General features: G+C 31.2%; 1 protein-coding gene across 1 annotated transcript; it reads right to left on the bottom strand.

Annotated features, from left to right (window-relative positions):
* Positions 1 to 1,075: 1,075 nt before the first annotated feature.
* LOC132726576 (uncharacterized) lies at positions 1,076 to 18,366 on the bottom strand. Its single transcript, XM_060711913.1, has 8 exons — positions 18,173 to 18,366; positions 11,799 to 12,128; positions 9,411 to 9,692; positions 8,350 to 8,676; positions 5,147 to 5,434; positions 4,326 to 4,528; positions 1,468 to 1,582; positions 1,076 to 1,101 (listed from the first exon to the last, which is right to left on the bottom strand). The coding sequence occupies exons 1-8, from the start codon at positions 18,240 to 18,242 to the stop codon at positions 1,076 to 1,078; spliced, it is 1,641 nt and encodes a 546-aa protein (XP_060567896.1). The 5' UTR covers positions 18,243 to 18,366.
* Positions 18,367 to 22,036: the final 3,670 nt, after the last annotated feature.

The following is a 22,036-nucleotide window of genomic DNA, read 5'->3' on the forward strand; positions in this document are numbered from 1 at the left end:
TGTTTTCAACCGATCACTGATATGTTAGCTCAAGATAAAATACGTTCAATTATTTGTAAATACATTGTTGTAGTTAAAATTGATATAATTATTTGACAAACTTAAGACAATGTCAAAAAACTCATACAATAGGGAGAGAGCTCCACAATTGTTGTTTTGTTTTTAAATATAACCATAGCAAGTGGTTAACAGACAATACCTTTTACAATAAGTGATATACTTTTTGATGTTATCCCACCTATACCATTGTGTGCCGTGCAGGTGTATGTACCGGAATAGTCTGTCGAGACGCTTGTTAAATTGATATCAAAACTTTTTGTTTCGTAAACCACTAAAAGAGAAAATGATAATAGTTACTTCATATATCACTTTGGACACATTTTAATCTAGCATGTGAGAAAGACATATTTTACCAGTAAATGTTGAATTTCACATAATTTGCAAAGGTTTCTTAAAATGATTCATATCATTAGGGTTTGACAGTTTTTTGGTTTTTATTGATAATTCTGATTGAGTACATAAAGTGTAGCATATTGTCAATGATTTACAGGTTTCTGTATTATACTCGCCTTGAATTAAACCAGACTGTTTGTACCAAGATAGTGTTGACGGTGGATTACTTTCCACGTGGCAAGTCAAGTGAACGTCATCACCGACGAATATATCTTTGTTTTCTTGCCAAGATATGTTAATAATTGGTGAATCTATAAACAATTCAGGTTATAGCAAAATAACATATCTAAACACGAAATGCTAATATGCAATAATTTGAAAACATCTGCAAATTTTGCTACTATTAATGGCACAACAAATTTGAAAAGGACATCGATCGAACCAGGAGTACTTAGCTCATCAACTTTTCAAACATAACTGATAAAATCCGGCGATCATTCGCTTGGACATCACGTGATACTTTTTCCTGTTCAATGTCTCAGTTTTTAGACTCTTAAACAGCTTTGATACATTTCATGCTGTTATATTTAATTTAGACAAAGAATATATCAAATCAAAAACCTATATACAATACGTAGAATATAAATAATGTTAAAGAATCTCGATTGAAATAGTCTAATAATCATTTCGGTTTGAGGTCATAAACACCTGAACAACATTATGAAAACAAAATTACGATTTAAGTGTCTTTGTATCATGAAACGACTATGGTCTCTTGGAATTAGCACGACATTGTTTTCAAGAATTCTATTTTTAATGTTTGCGACACCCAATTGATCGTTATAGCAATGATATCTTATTGTCGTGGGATCATCTATATAGCTATAAATTAAATTTCTTGTTAGATTGATATGACTGTTTGCAATATTAACTGTAAATCTTGAAATCGATGATTTTCACTGATTTTCACTGTTAAATAAATTGATCGTTAGTATTACTGACTTAAATATCAAAACCAGCAACAGTGAAACAGATATAAAAAACAAGAAAAGATAATAATGAAATACAACGTACATGTAATATTTAGCTTGTATATGTGTTCTAAATTTAGTTCTGGAAACCCGTCAGTTCTTACTTGACATTTTATCTCTCGCTTATCATCAAATCTTGTAAAATTGAAAGTCCAAATCTGAAAAAGGAAATTTATTCGTTTCAGAAAGAGAACAATTAAATAATATTACTTTACCTTTTGTTATGAATTTTCATGATAGAGCAGTATTCTTATAAGGTTATATTAAATTTTCCAGGTACAGTTGTTATTATAAAGAATATTATCTTGAACATTCTAAACAGTAGTTATAGACAATTTAGTAAATATTGCATGAATGTGCTGTTTTGATCGTTTGTATCAATCGAGATAATTTTGTATAGTTGTATTCATACAAGTCCGTATGACGAGCTGTAATACACCTTTATGCGATCAAAGGTCCGATTTAGTCTTGGGACATATTAAACAGTAATTATAGAATATGAAAGGAATATTGCATGAATGTGATATTCTGATGGTTTGTATCAATCGAGAGAATTTTGTAAAGTTGTATTCGCAACAGCCCGAAGGGCGAGCGGTAATACAAGGTTATGCAATCAACAATCCCATTCAGTCTGTGAATCGCATAATAAATGTATTTTTGTCATCAATCATAAAATAAGTTATGTTGTTGGACCTTCATACATAACATAAGTCTCTTTTCGTGTTTACTATTTTCTTCCCTTTTTGATGTTTTTGTTACTAACGTGAATATTCAACTTTCTTATTTGCATCAGCCAATCTATCCACGGCTTATCCAACTTTTGCGCAATTTGCCAATCAAAAAGTTTCACTTTCTGACAATTTCTCAGATAATTTACACATAAATCTTGTACCTACCTTCGTCTCGTTTTACTCGCCTTAGTTTTGGTTTCTTCATCATTGCTTAAAGTCTATATTTAACTTGTATTCATCCGTTTTTCAAGTGATATAAAACATGTTTTCTGGCGTTTTTGTTGATAAATGCCAATATTTCAACTTCAAACATGTCTTATCTTTTATTTTTACAAACTAAACTACAGCAGTAGGAGGTTTCCAGAGAACCATAATGTGTATTTTGAGTTCATGTTAATTTATCATACTTATTTCGAAATTACAATGTGAAAGGACTGGAGACAAATGAAGACAATTATTGAATAAACATTACAAAAACAAAATAGGTCAGGCTATTCAATGTGTTTATTAGACAATGGGATCGCTGAAATTGATATATGTTGTATTCCTATTTGTTTATATATCGATAACATATTCTTTACTTACAAAGATCCTAAATCACACATGCTATACAAAATTTAGTACTTGCAAAAAACTACATTTACTGTTACAACTTCTGGATTTATTTCATCATTGTTTACTATAAATGTATTTATTCCTAACATGTTTGCGTGTAAAAAGCAATATTTACGTCATTATTGTTGGAACATTGATCACTGTTTACCTTATAGTCTGATTTTATTGACCTGTCAATTTTGAATACATTATAGCACTCATTTAAATATTCGATTTCACTTCGGTTCCGTCCGTGTAGTTTACGAGAATTAATATGGAGTAAATCACTAATGTTTTGAAAAGTCACACCAGCTTAATGCATAGGCCATGTCAAATCCGCGATAGCAGAGACGGTAGAGTGATTGTCTAATATATGTCTAATATAGGTATGTAGTTCGATCCCTACTTTTGCCGTTGTTTTAAGGCCTACTCTTTTTCTTTATTTTTGCAGTATATTTTCATGAAAATGGCCGAGTGCTTCCAATATTGTCTACACATATATGAATCAACTTAGAAATATTGTCTCAATTTGTATTGTGTTTTTCGCCATTGAAATGTCATTTTCTAATTTTAATCCGAATTCATTATAAATTTTAATTCTGAAAGCATGTTATTTAAAAGGAATTTAATCGCTAAACATATTAAATCAAAACGAACAACATAACAAGCAAATATAGTTCCGATAATGTTGAAAATAGTTATAAGAAGAAGAAGAAGAAGAAGAAAAAAAACATTGGAGATACGCGGTCTCGATCTCACAACAATTAGGACACTTAGAAATCATTAATCTGTAGCTTACCCTATTCCGCTATACCGCTCAGTATAATTGCTCCGTAGGCACAAATTATATTTAATCAAATCTCACTGAGTACATCTCACGGAAATTAACGAAAATCTTTCGAAGATTAATATATTGTGTGCATTGACCGTGTAATTAGTAAGGAATTGACAGGTTAATAAAACCAAACAATACAATGACTTTTTTTATGGAAATTCTGTCTGAACTATTTTCTTGGGTCTGACGACCAAACAAATAAAACAGGAAAGCTATCAAATATGACATGGCATACTTTCTTCTGTTAATAAGGAACTCCGCTGAGTTTTTTTGACATGACTGTATTAAACATTTTTTTTTCAAATTTAAGTAATAAATATTCAATTGATGCAAGTCTAGATGAGCTTTTTGTTTGCAAAATTTCACATCATTCGTTGACTCCGTTTTCAATTAATCTAATTGTGAAAAATACTAATAATAGTAGTGTTGCGACGCTTTTCACTCATAAAGGCTAGGAATAGCGATTTTTATTTATTTATTTAAATTTCTTTATTGTTTATTTCTCACATCTTTCCATATTTTAAGTGTCCATGTTGATCTATGTACTAAGTAATTCAAATGTTATGTTTACGGAGAAAGTTTTCAATGAAGCTTTACAAGCTTCCTACTCAATCGGTAAATTTTATTTTATGTACTTTATTATGTAAATGTATGGATTATAAATAAGATATTGTTTCAACTAAATTTTATGTTTCTATGATTGTAGTTCCTTTCATATATGATTTTTAGCATTTCACCTACCACTGTAAGTGCCCATCCATGTGTTCCACTTTTTCGCTCGTATGTTTTATCAACCAACGTTCGTGCAACATTTTCAACTCCACTCAAAGCAATAGAACTCTTTGGATTTGATTCCGCTACAGTATATTTTAATTCAATTCTTGTGTTACCATTGTCTTGATTTTGTCTTAACATTTCTTCAACATGTATGTCTTTTGGTGGAACTATCAAAAAGGTAAATAAATGTTATGTCCAACAATAGAGAACTGACAAAGCTGGTGGATAGACTTCATTGTTTTTGTTCGTCGACAGCAGTGATAAATGAAAGCCATCATTCCCGTTCTTAAGAAATTCAACAATACAAAGAAGTCAAAGTATGGCAAATAATCAAAAATACATATTTAGCAGATGTATTCTTACATCGTTTATAACTAAACATTTCATGTGACATTACTTTGGTGCATTTTTAGGACACCATTTAAAAGAATTCACGTGTGGACAACAAAAACCAATAGGTAAGCTATAAGAAAATATAATAATATACAATGATGTATTTCTATCACTTTTAAGACATGATATCAACAAATTCTTTTTTCATCATACAACGGGCGACAGTTGGACTAACTGTTCAAATTAACTTTATAAAACATGTGTATTTTATGTCCTTAAACCTGTCAGTATTATCACAACGTCTTAACTGTTTTGGTTATTTAATCTGCCTTGAATCGTTAAACGTTATAAAACACATAAATTGTTTTCTATTTTGTTTGCAAACATATTTTCATTTTGTAAAATTTAATCAATTTATCTTTATTCCGGGTTGAATATGAGGCCAAACTTACACAATACATTGACTTTCTTCTCTCCACATATTCCATTACCAACAGTACTGCAGCACATTACCTTAACCTGATTATGAAGCCGGGTAAAATTTTTCGTTATCGACGTGGTTATAGTAAACATGTTTCTAGCCCCTGTTTCATTTTTCTTCATCGTGTCAGTTTCTTTTTGACCATCTATATAAACATTCGAGTTCAGTGGTGGTCTGCCGTTAATTGCAATACATTGAACTTCACATTGCGTTCCTTCTATTATCTCGTTGAAACTGATTTCAATCTTTTCTGGGGTAACTGAAATATTAAAGTACACTTAATAACTCAGTATTACTAGTATGTAAATCTTAATTTGTATCATAGTTTGGGGACCTTTCTGTTGAAAATGTGTCAGAGTTAAATCGTATACATATACATGCACAGTGCGTTAACTGGGGTGCAGTTCCCCGCACTCCAGAGCATGCCCATTGATTGTCTCATTTCTGCTGGGTTTACTTATTGTGACTGCAGAGAAAGGGATAGCGATAGAAATATCATATTCAGATGCTTGTTCATTGATTCCTTTTTTCTGGGGTTTCATATTGTGACAACAGGGAACGTGTTTTTATGTTTGACTATGGTACAAAAGAGAAAGAACATCAAACACTCGGCAATCTGATTAATACTCGGGGCTACAACCCCTCGTACAAATCAAATAGCCTCGTGTTTCGATGCTCTTTCTATTACTTAATGTATAATATAACTTGATTATCTCTTACATTATAATGATAACAATTTTATTGGACCAATGAAATGTTATGCATATAAAAATGATAGAGAAACAACCTGTTTTATTATCATGTATTAACCTGGTATAGGAGTTCGTAGAACAAAAATACACTCGTAAGTGCTAAGCGTAATTAAATTATTTTTACAAGCATATGAGCCGTGACATGACATTTCCAACATAGTGGTCAAATTTGACATTTTTTTTTTTTTTTTTTTAAAGATTCTCAAAATGCAATCTTTTCTAAATCATTGTCTCTTAATTATATACTCTTATCATTTAGTTTCCGTTAAATTAATTAATGTATCCACTTGCTGTAATATCTTCCTTATTCTATTCGCAATAAAGTGTTAATTCTGGTTTACATAATGAACATCAGTTCCTACATGTCACTTTATATATGGATAAAGAGAAATACTTGGAAAACATCTTGACATTGGAAATAAAATAACAATCGAAGGAATAAATGTGATTATTGTTTAATTACTTAAAGTAAGTAAGCCATGAAAGTGTTCTCGATGCAAGGACAATATATCAAGTGCCAAGATGAAATTACATTTGTCAACTCATGAATTTTTTTGAAATTCTCTTTCTTATAGACTTAAAATACAATTGAGCGAGTTTCTTTCAGGGGCTGAAGGTAAAAAAACGAGTTTAACTGCGGAATTATGTCATCATTGCAGTGGAAAAAATGTTAGTGCAGTTAGTGTCATTGAATCGAGAAATATACTTAAAGAACAAGATACACTATACACCTATTAGGACATTTACGGAATCAAAAATAATACGTAGGCCAATAAAAATCAGTAAAACTATGTTTACAACACTATGACTGGAATGCTCTGGGTTACATATCACTAAATGGAAATTCAATCTCATTTATAAGCTTGAACTTTTAAAACGATTTGAAAAAGTATTTCTTGCATATCAGACTGGTGTTATTTAATTTTACTCATGCCGGATATTTTATCTGTCATGGGGGTGCCAGAATAGTCGCGTGCTATACAATTACATGCTTAGGATGGCGGTATTTCGCCGTGTAATCTGCTGTATAAAAATAGTTACGGGTGTAATGACATAAAATTCCATGTAAATTTGTTTTAAGGTCAAGAATTTAAAATATAATAGAATATGAAAGACAAAAAATATCTAAAATATGTTTGCGTTTCGGATTGGAATATCGTTCCTTTGGGAACCTGCCGATGGGTAAGTCCCCTTGGGACGGATTTTTTTATCTGAACCGCAACATATGACAGCTATTAATCCTATCATGAATCTCAAATAACAATCCAAACTGGTGACAAAATAAAATTAAAGTTAAATATCTTATCGTTAAGCATCAGTAATTTCTGAAACAGTAGCTTAGTAGACTTTGGATTAGAGAGGTAATCGATTCTAATATATTAAACATATTTCATACAATATCTCCTTTTCTGACTATCATTTTAATACTTCAATACGATAAGATAGCCACAACGTTAGATTAAAGTTAACACGTTTTACCATAAAAGCAGAATATAAAACCTTTATCTTATCAAGTCGTCCACCGCAATTGTCAATTATTCGCTATAGCCAAATGTATGGTAAAACAATAAAATTCAAATTATGTGTACTTCAGAAATGAAATATGCTATAATTGTGTAAATACATGTCTGCGGGGTTAAACCGATAATAAAAGGAAAACATGAATGGGCCAAAAAACGAACCAAGCATACTTGACTGTGATGTGTTGTATATCTTTATACAATAAACATCTATCGATGTTTACCATGTTATGTTCACTGACGATATTATCAGTTTGCAATTGACATATTACATCGATTTAACACTTAATCTAGCGAATATCTGAAAAAATGATAGAACAGATTATTTTTCGCACAGTGGTAATTGGAAAAGCACGCGTCATATCATTAAGGAATATTGGCGTCAACTTTGACGTCGTGTTTGTACGATTACGTCATTTGATCACTATGTTGGAAATGTCATGTCACGGCTCATATTGTTTTAATTGTTTCGTTTATCAGAAAAGGCTAACATTTACTGGTTGCATCGGGAAACATTATTGTCTTTGTAGTTTTAAATGAATCCGTAACTGATTTTTAACATATTATTCAAATCAGATACTCGGTCAATTTCTAAAAAGATACTGACTCGATCTAATGTATCAATACATCCGCATATAGTGTTATATAATATACATCTTTTCAAAAATTCGGTTGATACAGATAGAGCAGAAAGTTTTTTGTGTACGTTAATGCAAATGAGAGGTCAATTCTGTAATGACTGCTGCCTTTCTTATATAAACCGTTTAACGAATTTATTGAATACATTCCTGAAACATACGCTGAAGGTTGTTTGTTGTACATTTATGCAAATTTGATGTCAATACTGTAATAACTGCTGCCTTTATTATATAAACCATTTTACGAATTTATTGATTACATACCTGAAACATACGCCATTACAGATGCCGACGAAAATTCTGAGTGACCTTGATTTTTCACCATACATTTAAATGTTGTGTCAATATCTGATCTAGTTGGCACAAAACTGTATTTTACATAAGTATAGGTCATATTAAATTTGTCTTTATGAGTGTGTATTGCATTCGTAAGCATCAGGTCATTCTTTGACATGATAACTTCTTCTGGTGATCGACCACCTTTAACGGAACATTCAACTATCACGGCTTCATATAGAGAGGCCAATATACATCCTTCAGGTTTGCAATAAGATTTGCTTTCAACGTTGGAAAATACTGGTACTGGTAGAACTGAAATATTTAAATCATCGACTTTTACTTGTATATGTGAATATCATTAATGTTCATTATATTGGTAAATATAAATATGACAGAACATATTTACAATAATGTTAAATATGTAGGGGAAAATAATCTTACCGCGTGGTTTACAAAGGAACTATTATGTATGTCAGTTTTGCAATTAAAATTAAAACAGAACATTAATTTACAAATTTCTGCAATAAAGTCCCAATAGTATAAATATGCATGTATATGTCTGAAACAATCATCATTTTCTAAATGTTCCTGATTGTCGAAAAAATACTTTTGAGTAACAAAAGTAAACATAGTTTTAATATTTTAAATTGAGCATTACAACATTACGTAATTTTAACCAAAACATAAATAAACTTGAGTGTAACACCATTTTCCTTGATGTAAATTATGACATAGTGTTTTCAAAATGGTTGGTCTATGTTGTACGTCTGACCCATTAAATCTAATTTTGATTTAGTATGTTGTTGTTTCTGCGGAAAATACCTAATTGCAACAGCATATGATTCTATCTATACCATTATTATTTCATCGTTTGTTTTCCTTCTTATTTCAAAGCGGCAAGTACCGTGAACTAAGACGCGCACAGTATATTATTATCTTTATTATTATATTCATTTATTCATTTTTTGGAGGGGGTGAAGTTTAACAAATATTTCACGTTAACGATTTATCTTTAGAATAATGTAAAAGAAATAAAAGATAGTTACCAATATTCAAATATACTGAATTCGACACTGTGTTACCGCAATTTACTCTGTATTCGCCTCTATCGCTTAATTCTGTCTTTGAAATATCGAGGGTATGAATCCGTTTCTCTTCCGTCTCTGCTATCTCATACTTCCCATCTACCAGTTGATTAAAGGCCGAAACTAATTTCTTTTCCCAGGTCACGTTTTTGCCAGAAACAACAAAGAATTGAAATGCAACTGGGTCTCCGTCTGTGATGTTTGATTTTGTGACCCAAAGTTCGCCACATTTATCAATGCAACCTTAATAAAAAAATGTTGACAAAATTAAACGAAAATTAATATGAAATTTGACAAAGCTTATGAACAGGGAAGTCGGTTAAAACGAATCGTTGATTTGTTTTAAAGGTATCATCCAGTATTACATGCACTGCTTCCGTTTTCACTTGGAACATCTGGACAATTATTATTAATTATAAGCCAAACAGTTGCGATATTTCCGTTATCGGAATATCCCGCCTATTATCTGGAGTTGCATTGAAAATGACAGCGCCCAACTAGAAATGACATTAAAAATGTCACTGATAGGTATAGAAATCTATATATTTTTATTTTTTTTATTTGATTTCCTTTTAAATATGCACGTGTATTCTATACCCTAGGTCCAAAAATTTGACTTCTCCGTGTAAAATAAAATGGTAACCCATTGAGCATACTTGTAAATATATGTTTTACATTATGTATCCAGGCCTCGACATTATCACCTGATTTTGGTAAGGACCACTTAGTTTTACTGGTCCGTCAGACCACATGAATTTTCAGAGTGGTGCAAGGCTCATCTGGGAGGAAGTCGATTTGGTAAAAAAACATGTTATATACATGCTGTTTAAAATCATTTGTCCGATACACATGTATATGTTCATTCATCTCATAAATTAAAGAAGTTCTTAATCCTTAAAGATTTGCTTACGTATGTTAAAAAGAAAAGAACTTGCTTTATTAATTTAGATAAAAGATTCATCTAAAGGACACTAGTAATGAATTTTATTTAATTGTGATATTGTATTGGATATCGGATAAACTTAAATTTTAGATACTTGAAAAATGGCAGCAAACAAAAGAAAATTAAAAAACATATCTATCTTTATTTAAACAATAACAGATCTGTTTTCCGCAATTAAATTCTATAAGGTTTGAAATACCTTGCCAAAAAATATTAACAAACAAGCAACAGAGAGGTAAAAATTCTGTATTTCAAATCTGTGAAAAAATAAATTCAACTATAATGTACTTATTATTTTGATTACATTTCCTTGTTTTCAAAGACAACAATAAAATAATATAATAATTATATTAAAAATGTTAATCTATAAATTACAGATAATTATTATAAGACGTATCACGTAACAACAATAAGCATTTGAATAACAGTAAGAGAATTTGGCAGACTTATGTGGTATCGCTAATCGAATAAGAATTCCATTCAACATAAAATTTAGCCTAAATAAGTGCATCCCTGATATCTATTTGTAAATGAGGTAAAAATAATAAATCACTTTACAACAAATACCTACTGATTTGCTCTTCTTAATTTCTGATTAGATGAAAATAATTTATATATCTAAAAATATCTGTTTTCTTCAGTTGTTAATAATACATCTCTGTGTATTTTTTTCAAAGTCTGAATATTTTTATTTAATTAAAAAAAAACAACAACAAAAACATGATGGACCACTTGACTTCAAGAAGGACCACCTATATTTCAAATCCAGTGGTCCGACTTACCACCTGCTGAAAAAGTAAGTGTCGAGGCCTGCTATCTAAATGATGAATCAATTGCCTAACTAGACGATATCTCCAACTTGTCATTTACATTGATTAAGGCCCCTTACAAACTATTATAAAAGAGGTAAAAAAGGAAACATCTTAAAAGGTTGAATACGAATTGAAAATAGTGTACACATCTCCCGGTTGTGCAGTGGATATGCAAGCTAAATACGCTTCAATGTTTCGTACCGGATGTGTTGTCTTTCAGTTCATGTGAAGGGACTCTTTATATTCATGTTATGTTTAATTTAAACTATTAATCGTCATACCTTGTGGAAATATTTAATATCTCAAAAGAAAGTTGTAATACGGAAGCAATAGTTCAAAAGCAGAGGAATGAAACCATGCGATAATTCAATGTCGAACTAGCTTACGAAATTGTGATGACCCTATCAAAATGCCCCCTTAAACAATACATATGAGATGACATATTGCGAATTTTCTACTATTTTATCTCAATATTTGCTTAATAGTGTTTTCATAACCCTATCATCTCTTACACAAAATGGAGTGATGTAATTTGTGACGTGGCAACAATTTCACTCTGTTTAATGAAAATGTAATAATTGATTCAACTAATACCTCCTTCTGAAGAGTTTTCAATTACGGTTAGACGTGAACGACCGGTGTAACTTGAACCATTATATACCAAATATCCCCCACTGTCTGTTGAATTAATCTCTGATATAAATAAGATGAACTTGTCCCCCTGTTTTGATTCAAAGTATTTACTTCCATCATATTCTTGTATTCTCTTGTGATTATAAATTATTTCTGCTGTTGCTGTATCCGAATTTTCTCTGACCCATTTGCGTTCTTTGCTATCCTGGTTTGGTGTGTAAATTAGACGTGCTGTCTGGCATTCCATTACCGTTTCTGGTTCGAACTTTAAGGTCCCAAATTTCATTAAATCTGAATTTCAATATAATGTACATATATGATTATCATCAAATGAAGGTCTACATGCATAGAAATTCTAAATGAAACACCATAAAATTAATTCCACTACGGCCTACAAATAAAAAGCAATACCAATCTTTTGAAAACGGCATACAAGATATAAAATCTGTTCTAAAACACTTCTACCACTACTACCACTTCTACCACTACTACTTCTACTACTACTACTACTACTACTACTTCTACTACTACTACTATCTACTACCAATTTTACTACTGTAATTATCATTTTTTTTTATTTCATGATTATCATTATAATAATGATAATGGTAATTAAAACTGTTATTATTACTATTGTTGTTGTTGACGACGGTGGTGCTGTTGTTGTTGTTAATGTTGTACCATTATTTATTTTTATTATTATTATTATCATTGTTATTGTTGTTGTTGTTGCTGATGTTGTTGTTTACTTTTGTTGTTGTTGTTGCTGCTGCTGCAATTCTATCATTGCTGTTGTTCTACAGGAACTTAATGAGGGAACACGTTATTACTAAGAGAGTAATCTGTACGGATCGGAAATAGGTCGTTAGTAAAGGATTAAGTTATTGAGTATAATAATAAAGTTACTTGTCAAATGTCAGAACTGCATTGTTCAAAGACAATAGCCAGGGAAGTTTTCTTTAAAGATATAACTGAGCCACTTATAATATGGAAAGAATGGAGGTTTTCATTTTCTTCTGCAACACGATGCGCTGAAATTTATGATGAAAGTTAAATTGTATTCAAGATTTTTTTTTTTTGAATTTTATGATTATCATTATTATTATCATTATTTGTAGTGGTATTATTTTTATTAAACGATATATTATTACCCTTAGGAGCCCTTTGAAAGGTTCAGCACAACGACTGAGAATCTTTAAAAGTTATCAATCTTGATTTACATCTCAGAAATGATAATGCAGCCTTTTCGCAAAAATAGATTTTATAAAAGAAATGTGTAATTTTAAAAGATTTGAATAAAATGAAATAATTTATGACATTAATATACATGTACACTAGAAATACTTAATGGATTGATAAACGCCTTTCTTTAAAATATTTGAAATTAAATAGACGAATAAAAATGAATGTTTCACGAATGCAACCACGTGGAAAAAATACTTTGTAGTATATCGTTTTAGATAAAAGCTTTATAAATTTTATAACAAGTAAGATAAGTAAATGGAATTGGTTTTAAAGTTACAATCAATGACTTACATATTTGCTACAAAACTTCTAAATATTATAATAAATTTAAAACTACAAGTCCCTAGATCAAGTCAAATTGTAGAACAAAAAATTTAAAATTGAGAAGAATACGAGGGGTGTTTAAATATGAATGCAACTGGGTCAATTTTCAGAAGTGCTAAACAAACAGTACTGAAATAATTATCGAAATACTTACTATCATTTGATAACAAGGTTTTAGTCTTTTAATATTATTTAATGCGTTCTCTTTTAATATATGTTTAATGCGTTCTCATAATATTTACGAGGTATACTGTTCAGACACTGGATAATAGCCCAACCCAGATTTGTCACGTTTGATATTTTCTTCCAGCAAGGTGTTTTTAGCCTCGGAAATAGGAAAAAGGCACAAAGGGCAAGATCTTATTATCTAATTAGAAAGTGAGGAAGCTCGATAACCTTTTCCTGTTTCAGATAGTCTCATACAATGGCCGCTTTGTGTGACGAAGCATTGTCATGCAACAACACAACATGACACCACGAAGCAGTTCTTGATACAGGACCGTATTTGGTCATTGAAAGGAGATCTTTTCCCAACCATTTTAGCTTTTTTATACACGAGTATATAGCGTTAATCGAGATAATACCAAAGCTAGACTGAACTGATTTTCACATATATTGTATCAATTGAGAGCTTAAACAATCCATTTATGCGATAAATGGAAATTGTTCAATGTGGTTAAAAGCGAGATATTGGCCTAGTTTCATTCATATTTGTACACACCTCGAAAACAAAATATATACACATATATGTCTAAACTCACACAAAACTTGAAAATAATTTGTTAAAGTTAAGTTAGCCTTACATGTAAACATGCATACAGGTACATGTGCAAATACTTAAAGAAAATAATTCACTCCAAGGCAAAACCTGTAAGAAGAAAGATATTATTTGTTTTTTTATACAATTATTGTTCATCATGAAATTCTTTTATGAACATGTTTTTTTTTATTCTAGTTACAAGATATAACCCCGCTTAAAGATCCGTCAGTCCCAAAGAAATAAGAAAAACAAAACTATATTGAATATACGATTTTTTAAAAGATATTTATACTTTTAAAAGGCATTATTAGGCATTTTTACACCAATTACCTACAGGCCCCTGATCTAGTAAACATTTTTTCCAACTGGTATTTATTTCACGTTTCCTTAAAGTTTTGTAGCACTTGCAACACTGTAGAAAAAGTAAATATATTTATACCTGCCGAGATGAAACGCTTGTGGTTATAAAAGAAAAACAATAAAATTGTTTTTAAATAATCAACTAAACTGAGTTTTACTCACACGAGGGCCTTATTCCTACAATTATAACTATTACGAAAGTAACACATGCTGCCTTTAAAGATTTCATTGTGATTTGTTAAACTGTTTTATTTAAATAACGCAACAATACTGGATATAAAACGATCGAAAAACAAGGACATTAATTGTAATTATGAAAGGTATCTAGATATATAGAAATATTTTACAATTAAAGTCATTGAAACAACAAAGGAGTCCATTATCCAATTTTATCACACTTACAAATGATTGGGTCTTTTTAAATATCGAGTGAAAATAATTTCATTGTTAAGGGTGGGGAATAACTCAGATTTACTGGTTTGTATAACATTTGCGTTGCTCTAAAAATTATCTTGAAAATCTTGATATTTACGGAAATTAACTATTTGAATTTTATAATAAGTGGCTAACATTTCTGTCTCCTAAAAAGCATTCTGGCACTTCATATGTATAACATTGGACACGCAGGAAGTTGGTAGCAAATATATAAAACCATAAACTTAAACAAGGTAGTCTTTACTCCGACATTCCTTCGCAATATCCGCGTCGCTCGGAGTGCAAAGTTCACACCAGATGGATGACCCAGTAAGGTCATTTTGCTGGTGTTACTAACGGCGAAGAGATGCTTCTGCCTCCCGAAAGAGGTGCCTTTCAACTATTGTCTTTATTTTTTCTACGATGCGGAGAATGTGTTCCTTGGGAGAAGATCTCTATGACAACAGACAGCTTAAAAAGTCTTCCTCTACGACCAGCGCGTCACAAAGGCCGATAGTCCGGGACATATGGCATAGCCGACGCCCAGTATAAATAAACTTAAAAAAACACAAAATTTAGGTCTTCATTTATTAATGACGTGTATCTCAATATGTCTGATGAGATAGGAACTGGTTGTAATTAAGTATCTGATATGTCTGATGATACTGAAGCTGGTTGTTATTGTAACGTTTTGAGGCACACAAGCCCTGTCGTTTAAAATTGGCTGACTTCCAATAGTAGTGTTTGTCCTTAAATATGGGAAACATTCCTTTATGTTAATTTACTTACTCAAATTTTTGCATATATTATGCTCAATGTCAGTTTTATGACGTTCCACCAACGTCATGACATTATTTCCCTCCCCTTCGAGAACTGTTGTCCCAAGACTTGGCCTGGGAAATCATTGGGTACGGCAACTCAAGGCCGGCAGTTGACTAGCACGGGCAGGCAAACCACTAAAATTATACATAAGAATAAGACTGCACCGATGTACAGATTGGAAATTGCGCATGTTGTTAAACTGCACGGATAAACAGACTGGCGATTTTGAATGATGTAGGACTGCACGGATTTACAGAGTCGCAATTGAACATGGTGTAAGACTGCACGGATTTATAAGAATAATCTTATAAGAATCATCATTTTATTGTAACGGCTGTGAGATGGTTTGAAAATTAAATTTCAAATATTACTGATGTCTTTATATATACATCTTGCATTAGAGCTTTAAAATCTAATAAACTAAATGCCAGGAAAGAAGAAAGAGTACAAAAAACTAAAGTCCTTTTTCACTATATTGTCATTCCTGACTTTAATTTATAAAATCTAATGTTAAATTCAGTATCTTTACAACTTGTAGTTAAAATGGATATAGTAATTCTATTTATAACTCGATTTATCCATGGTTTTACTGGTGGTAAAATTGATATATACGAGGGGTGTTCGGGAAATTTAAGGACTTTTGCTGTATTTTTTTCCTTTATGGTGCGTTTTTATCTATACTTCACAAAATGTAATTTAAATATGTGCTCAATATGTAGTATAACGCTCACTAACAAGAATAGACAAATACCGCTCGAAACTTATTTCTATTGTAACAGCAAAACGCATACCCGGAGCACTCCGATTTTATCGTATTTAAGTTAATGGTACCGATATATTTAATTGATAATAATTTTCTTAAATTACAATGGATAATTTCACGAAGAAACACGAGCGTTCAATACAACGTCAAGGTCATTTCCTGAAAATTCTACTCGTAAATCATTACAATTGTTTGAATAACAACGGTTTTAACATCACTGGTGCTTACACAATTCAAGAGAAAAATGACGTCAATAGGCGACATTGAAGTCAGGGCAATCATCAGGTTTTGTGTTGGAATAGAAAAGACACCAACGGAGACGTGTAAAATGAGTCAAGCATCTAGTACAACAACGAAATGCTGTAGATCGCTAGTATTTAGATGGCACGACATTTTCTGAAATGGAAGAGAGTCAATAGATGTTTGATTTCCGAGATTTTCCGGAAATCAAAGCACAGCTGCGTGGTCGATGCTTTAATTCCGGGTTGGAATTATAAATTGAAACCCAGATAATAGTTTCGTCATTCGACAACATCTGGTACGAGGACACGTACGACAAATGGGTCAAGAGGCATAGAAAATGTATCGCTGTGAATGGAGATTACGTCGAAAAGTGTGTCAATATGACGATCGGGGAAAATTGACTTGAACATATTTAGCACTGACGTTAGCGTGCTCCAGGTATGCTTTGGTGTATGTTTTGTTTTATTTGTAATTTACTTATTGTTGAATGTATTTCATTGTAATTTTTACAGCTGGCTGTAAAAGAATTTAATACTTTTATGGTGTTTTTCTTGTTTTTCAATTCCTATCATTTATCAAACTACAGTAAAAGTCCTTAAACTTCCCGAACACCCCTCGTATTATTTTCTTTTTATTTGATCTTTGAAAGTCAAGATAAAAGTGCGAATAATTACCATTTGTTTATTATAAATAATTACTACGTGTATTTCTAGTCAGAATTAATTTTTCGAATAAACTTTTAGGTAATTATTTAACTGTTAAGATGAACTGAAGTTTGAATCATGAAGTATCCAGGGCAATATAAGTATGTGGTAATGAATAGCTTTCATATTTGGTAGTATTTAAGTTATGATTGTACTTTTATTCTAATCGTATGTCAAATGGTATTATAAAAGTGCAAAGCATCCTTTACTCAAAGCATTATAAAAATACGCCATATTTTCTTCTTTAAAAAATAAAAATGAATATAATTGAAGACAGTTTGTAATTGCTCTTTACTATGAATCCACAATGGTAAGTTTGATATATCATATGTTCTATAAAAAGATATAAAAATGATACATGTACATGTTCCTAAATGAATTTCTCATCTCCTTATTAGTATACTGAAAAATGTTTTAAATAATAAATATAAAAATGTTAAAGGAATTGGAAATTACAAGCAAACATTTAGGGAAATATTGTCTTAAAAGATATGTACATGTACCTAAAAATATATTATGCTTCAGGTTTCAAATTTACCAAAACCAATATAATTCCCCTTTTAAATGGTGTCGTCTATGCTATTTTATAGGAATTGCCCAATTGTCCACCATCTGTTTTGTACATGTCAAAATATTTACTCTTTATGTTTTTAAAAAAAACATTCTGAATAAGACAGATAGTAATAAAAAGAACACTTACATGTTGGTTTCATCACTATGACAGTAAGGAAAATAACATATATCGTATTTCCGTTTAAAAGATTCTTCATTGTCAGAAAACAAATGAAGACATTGGCAATTGCACACGCTTAAATTACAGTGAGGGTAACATATACCAATATGTTTATACCTTTTAATATAAACAAACATTGTTGAATCGTTTTTGTTGTTGTTGTTTTCATGACCTTATATCAAGTAATCATGTCCTTATTAAGAAAGCCATCTTAAAAGTTCGGTTGTTAAATGATGTTAAATAAGTGACCTCTTGTAATTATTTAGTATCACAAATAAGTATACATGTCAGATGAACATGGTTTAAAGATGTTAATCGTGAAAGTTTTAAACATTTATCACGTGTAAGGATTATTATTTTTGCTTCCTTCTTCAAGACAATGCCATGTTATTTACACTGTATAATGAAACAGTTAGTGGTGAAGAGAGTATTGATTGTGTACTACAAAGAATGGTTTATTTATAAATGATGACATGCATATACACTAGGAATGCTTGAATGAATGGTTAAAAGCTTTGGTATAACGGATTAGTTTCCCCTTAAAATATTCGCCTTGTTTATGATAACTGCAATTAAACACTGCGTTAACCGACCAAGCAGCTGTAAAGCGAACGCCTACCAAATCCCACTTATTCCTTTCCCATTATGCATACATTATATTCCAGTGTAAATTAAATACATTAAAAGCAAGTTACATATCAAATTATCAAAGCGGGTTATAATTTACAAGTATATTATTTAGATAACGCTTTTTACAGGCTAAAATATTGACTTTGTTCTATTTTACTTACGTTTTATGCACTACGAACTATTTTTTTAATAACCAGCTGTAAAGTTAGTTCCTTCGGATAAGTAAATACATCATGAACAATAAATGAAGACTTATGAATAATTGAAAAAAAAGAAGATAAATTCACAAATCATGCATCGTTCTCCACGTTGTATGCTTATCTATAATACTATTTTCTATGTTAGCAAAAGGGTTTTTTTATCGAATAAAATGTCTCGCCAAAACAGTTGACCCAGAGGTTTTGCTTAAACGGAAGGTGGGGCTATTTCTATTATTATTTTCTTTTGCTGTAAAGAGGGGGCCATGACCCCTCTATTTTGTGAAGGAATTGGTTCTTTTTTACTTTTTGATCCTCTAACTATTTTATTGCCCCATATATAGTTAACGTCGCTTTAGTTGTCGTCTCCATAGCTGTCTGCTATCGTTGCTGCGCCGGTCTTACTGAAATCTACTGAAATCTATCGACACATATTCTGTCTGCTCATGCATAGTAACAAGGGGTCTCTTAACTGCCAGGTCAGGATATTCGGCTATATCTAGGTCAGCATACACCAGATTGTTTCCCCTCTTGTTCTGTAAATATATACACTAATTCTTAATACGGTTTTGTTCTTCTTAAATGAAAAACAAAGTATCACATGTGCGTATCGAAAAGCAAGCAGACAATCTTGCTGGATTTGATATATATGTTAAGTATGTTGCTTGTATAATTATGTCGTGCATTCTGTTGAAAATTTATTACATTTAAGCATAAGCAGTTCAACATTCAAAATCAATGTTGCTGTCATTTGCCTCTTTGTTAGCAGGATACGTTCAATATAATTAGTTTTTTTTATTTTTATTCTTTATAATTAACAGTTTTACAATCACTTACAAGATACTTAATTTAAAATACGAGTTAAAGTATCAATATTTTTTTTTCTTAACTTTAAAAAACTCTTATCCAGACAAAAGTCATGATTTGATAACAAATATACATAAAAGATGCTATAGTCAATTTGGAACAATAATTAAGTTTAAAGGAAACCACAAAAATAAAATATATCATGTATTGCACCAACATCTAGTATCACCACTTCAAATTACATTGTACAATCAAACATGCTATATGTTGGGTGCCAATGCAAAATTTAATGAAATATAATGACAAATGGACGGTGTAACAACGTGACTACATCGCACAGCTGAACCCCAAAATAGATGTTTTTAATTAATTACTAAAACATGTACATTTGAATTTGTTGTACTTGACCTATAAATATACCTGTTTACAATATGATATTTATATTTCCTTAGAAACGGAAGAAGTATGCACAATCAGTGCAGGGCAAAACAAAACTAATAATGCTTCATTTATTATCTAATTTATGGGGAACTGAAAGTTAAATCTTACCAGTTTAAAGTGCCAGTTCAAAAATGAGAAAAAAATATGAGATACAATCCCGTTTTAAGATATTTCATAAATCCTGATTGATTTGATTTTTCTTTAAATGACTTATTTTAATAATTTCAAGGATTTTAAAAAACAGTATTTTAATTTATATCTTCATGCACTATGTTCAAAGTGACGTCAATTAAAATAGCCAATAATTCTTATTTTCAGATTAACATGTTTTAGCTTAAATTCCAAAGATAATGTAATGTCTAGATTGGTTTATAAATAAGAGAATTGTTGAGTACAAATCCTGTGTACAAAGATTCATCAGTCAGAGACATTATGCTTGACCGTGGCTAAATGATCAAAAATATTAACGGAACCATTCATGGGAATTTAAGTCAATAAAAAAGATCAATGAATAAATTCATCTATTGAGATTTATTTTTTTAAATTTTAACAAAACTTGGTAAATTACAAAACATCATGTATGATAATAGAGTAAAACATATATCTAGATAAAGTTTAAGAGTGAGATAGCATAAATGGGAACTTTGAAATACAACAGTTAATTAGTTTGCCTAGTTTTAGAGACAATCCTGGTCCAAGCAGTCTTGAACATATGGGACTTTAAACCCATCTGTAAGATTGTTATCTCCCGCCGATGGAATCGGGAGGGGGATATAGTTTTGGCGTTGTCCGTCCGTCCTTCCGTCCGTCCGTACGTCCGTCCGTCCATCCGTCCGTCCGAATTTCGTTTCCGGAGTAGTTCTCGGCAACTAATGGCTGAAATTCAACGAAAACTTTATGGGAATGTTGATCAGCATGTGAAGTTGTGCACCTGGGTATTTTCGTCTGGATATTTTTAGTATTTTTAGAGTTATTGCCCTTGACTCAGTAAAATTTTGTCCGAATTTCGTTTCCGGAGTAGTTCTCTGCAACTAATGGGTGGAATTCAACGAAACTTTATGGGAATGTTGATCAGCATGTGAAGTTGTGCACCTGGGTATTTTCGTCTGGATATTTTTAGTATTTTTAGAGTTATTGCCCTTGACTTAGTAAAATTTTGTAATTTTCAACTTGTGTCGCATGTAACTCAAAAAGTATTTGACCTAGAGTCATGATACTTTACAGGAATGTTGATCAGCATGTGTAGTTGTGCACCTGGGTATTTTCGTCTGGATTTATTTAGTATTTTTAGAGTTATTGCCCTTGACTTAGAAAATGTTTGCAATTTTCAACATGTGTCGCATGTAACTCAAAAAGGATTTGACATAGAGTCATTAAACCTTATGGGAAAGTTGCTCAGCATATTAAGTTTGTTCCTGGGGTTTCGCTTGTGGATTTATCCAGCATTTGTAGAGTTATTTCCCTTGACTTAGTAAAAACTGTTTCATTATGTTGTTATTCGATCCTTGAGTGCTTGAGTTAGAATCAACCAACTTTACAGGAATAATGATCAACATCACTAAATTACAGGAATAATGATTCACCTCACTGTGATGCTATGAACCTGGGACTTTGCATGTGGATTTTTTCAGTTTTGTTAGAGTTATTGCCTTTGAATTACAGTAGTATAAATTTGCAATTTTCAACTTGGGGTTTGCTTGGGGATTTATTCAGTATTTGTAAAGTTCGTGCCCTTTACTTAGTAAAAAAGATTTTT

Source organism: Ruditapes philippinarum, unplaced genomic scaffold (assembly GCF_026571515.1).
Source record: "Ruditapes philippinarum isolate M1 unplaced genomic scaffold, ASM2657151v2 ctg2997_1_1_1_1, whole genome shotgun sequence".
In the NCBI taxonomy this organism is placed as follows: domain Eukaryota; kingdom Metazoa; phylum Mollusca; class Bivalvia; order Venerida; family Veneridae; genus Ruditapes; species Ruditapes philippinarum.

Bases quoted from the DNA above. Each gene is read 5' to 3' on its own strand.
- LOC132726576 (XM_060711913.1), bottom strand. From the start codon at position 18,242: ATGAAGAATCTTTTAAACGGAAATACGATATATGTTATTTTCCTTACT. The intron at 9,693-11,798 runs GTATTAGTTGAA...TTTTTTATTAAG, and splicing joins TGAAAACTCTTCAGAAGGAG to GTTGCATTGATAAATGTGGC. The intron at 4,529-5,146 runs GTAAGTTTGGCC...CCTTTTTGATAG, and splicing joins GAAGAAAGTCAATGTATTGT to TTCCACCAAAAGACATACAT.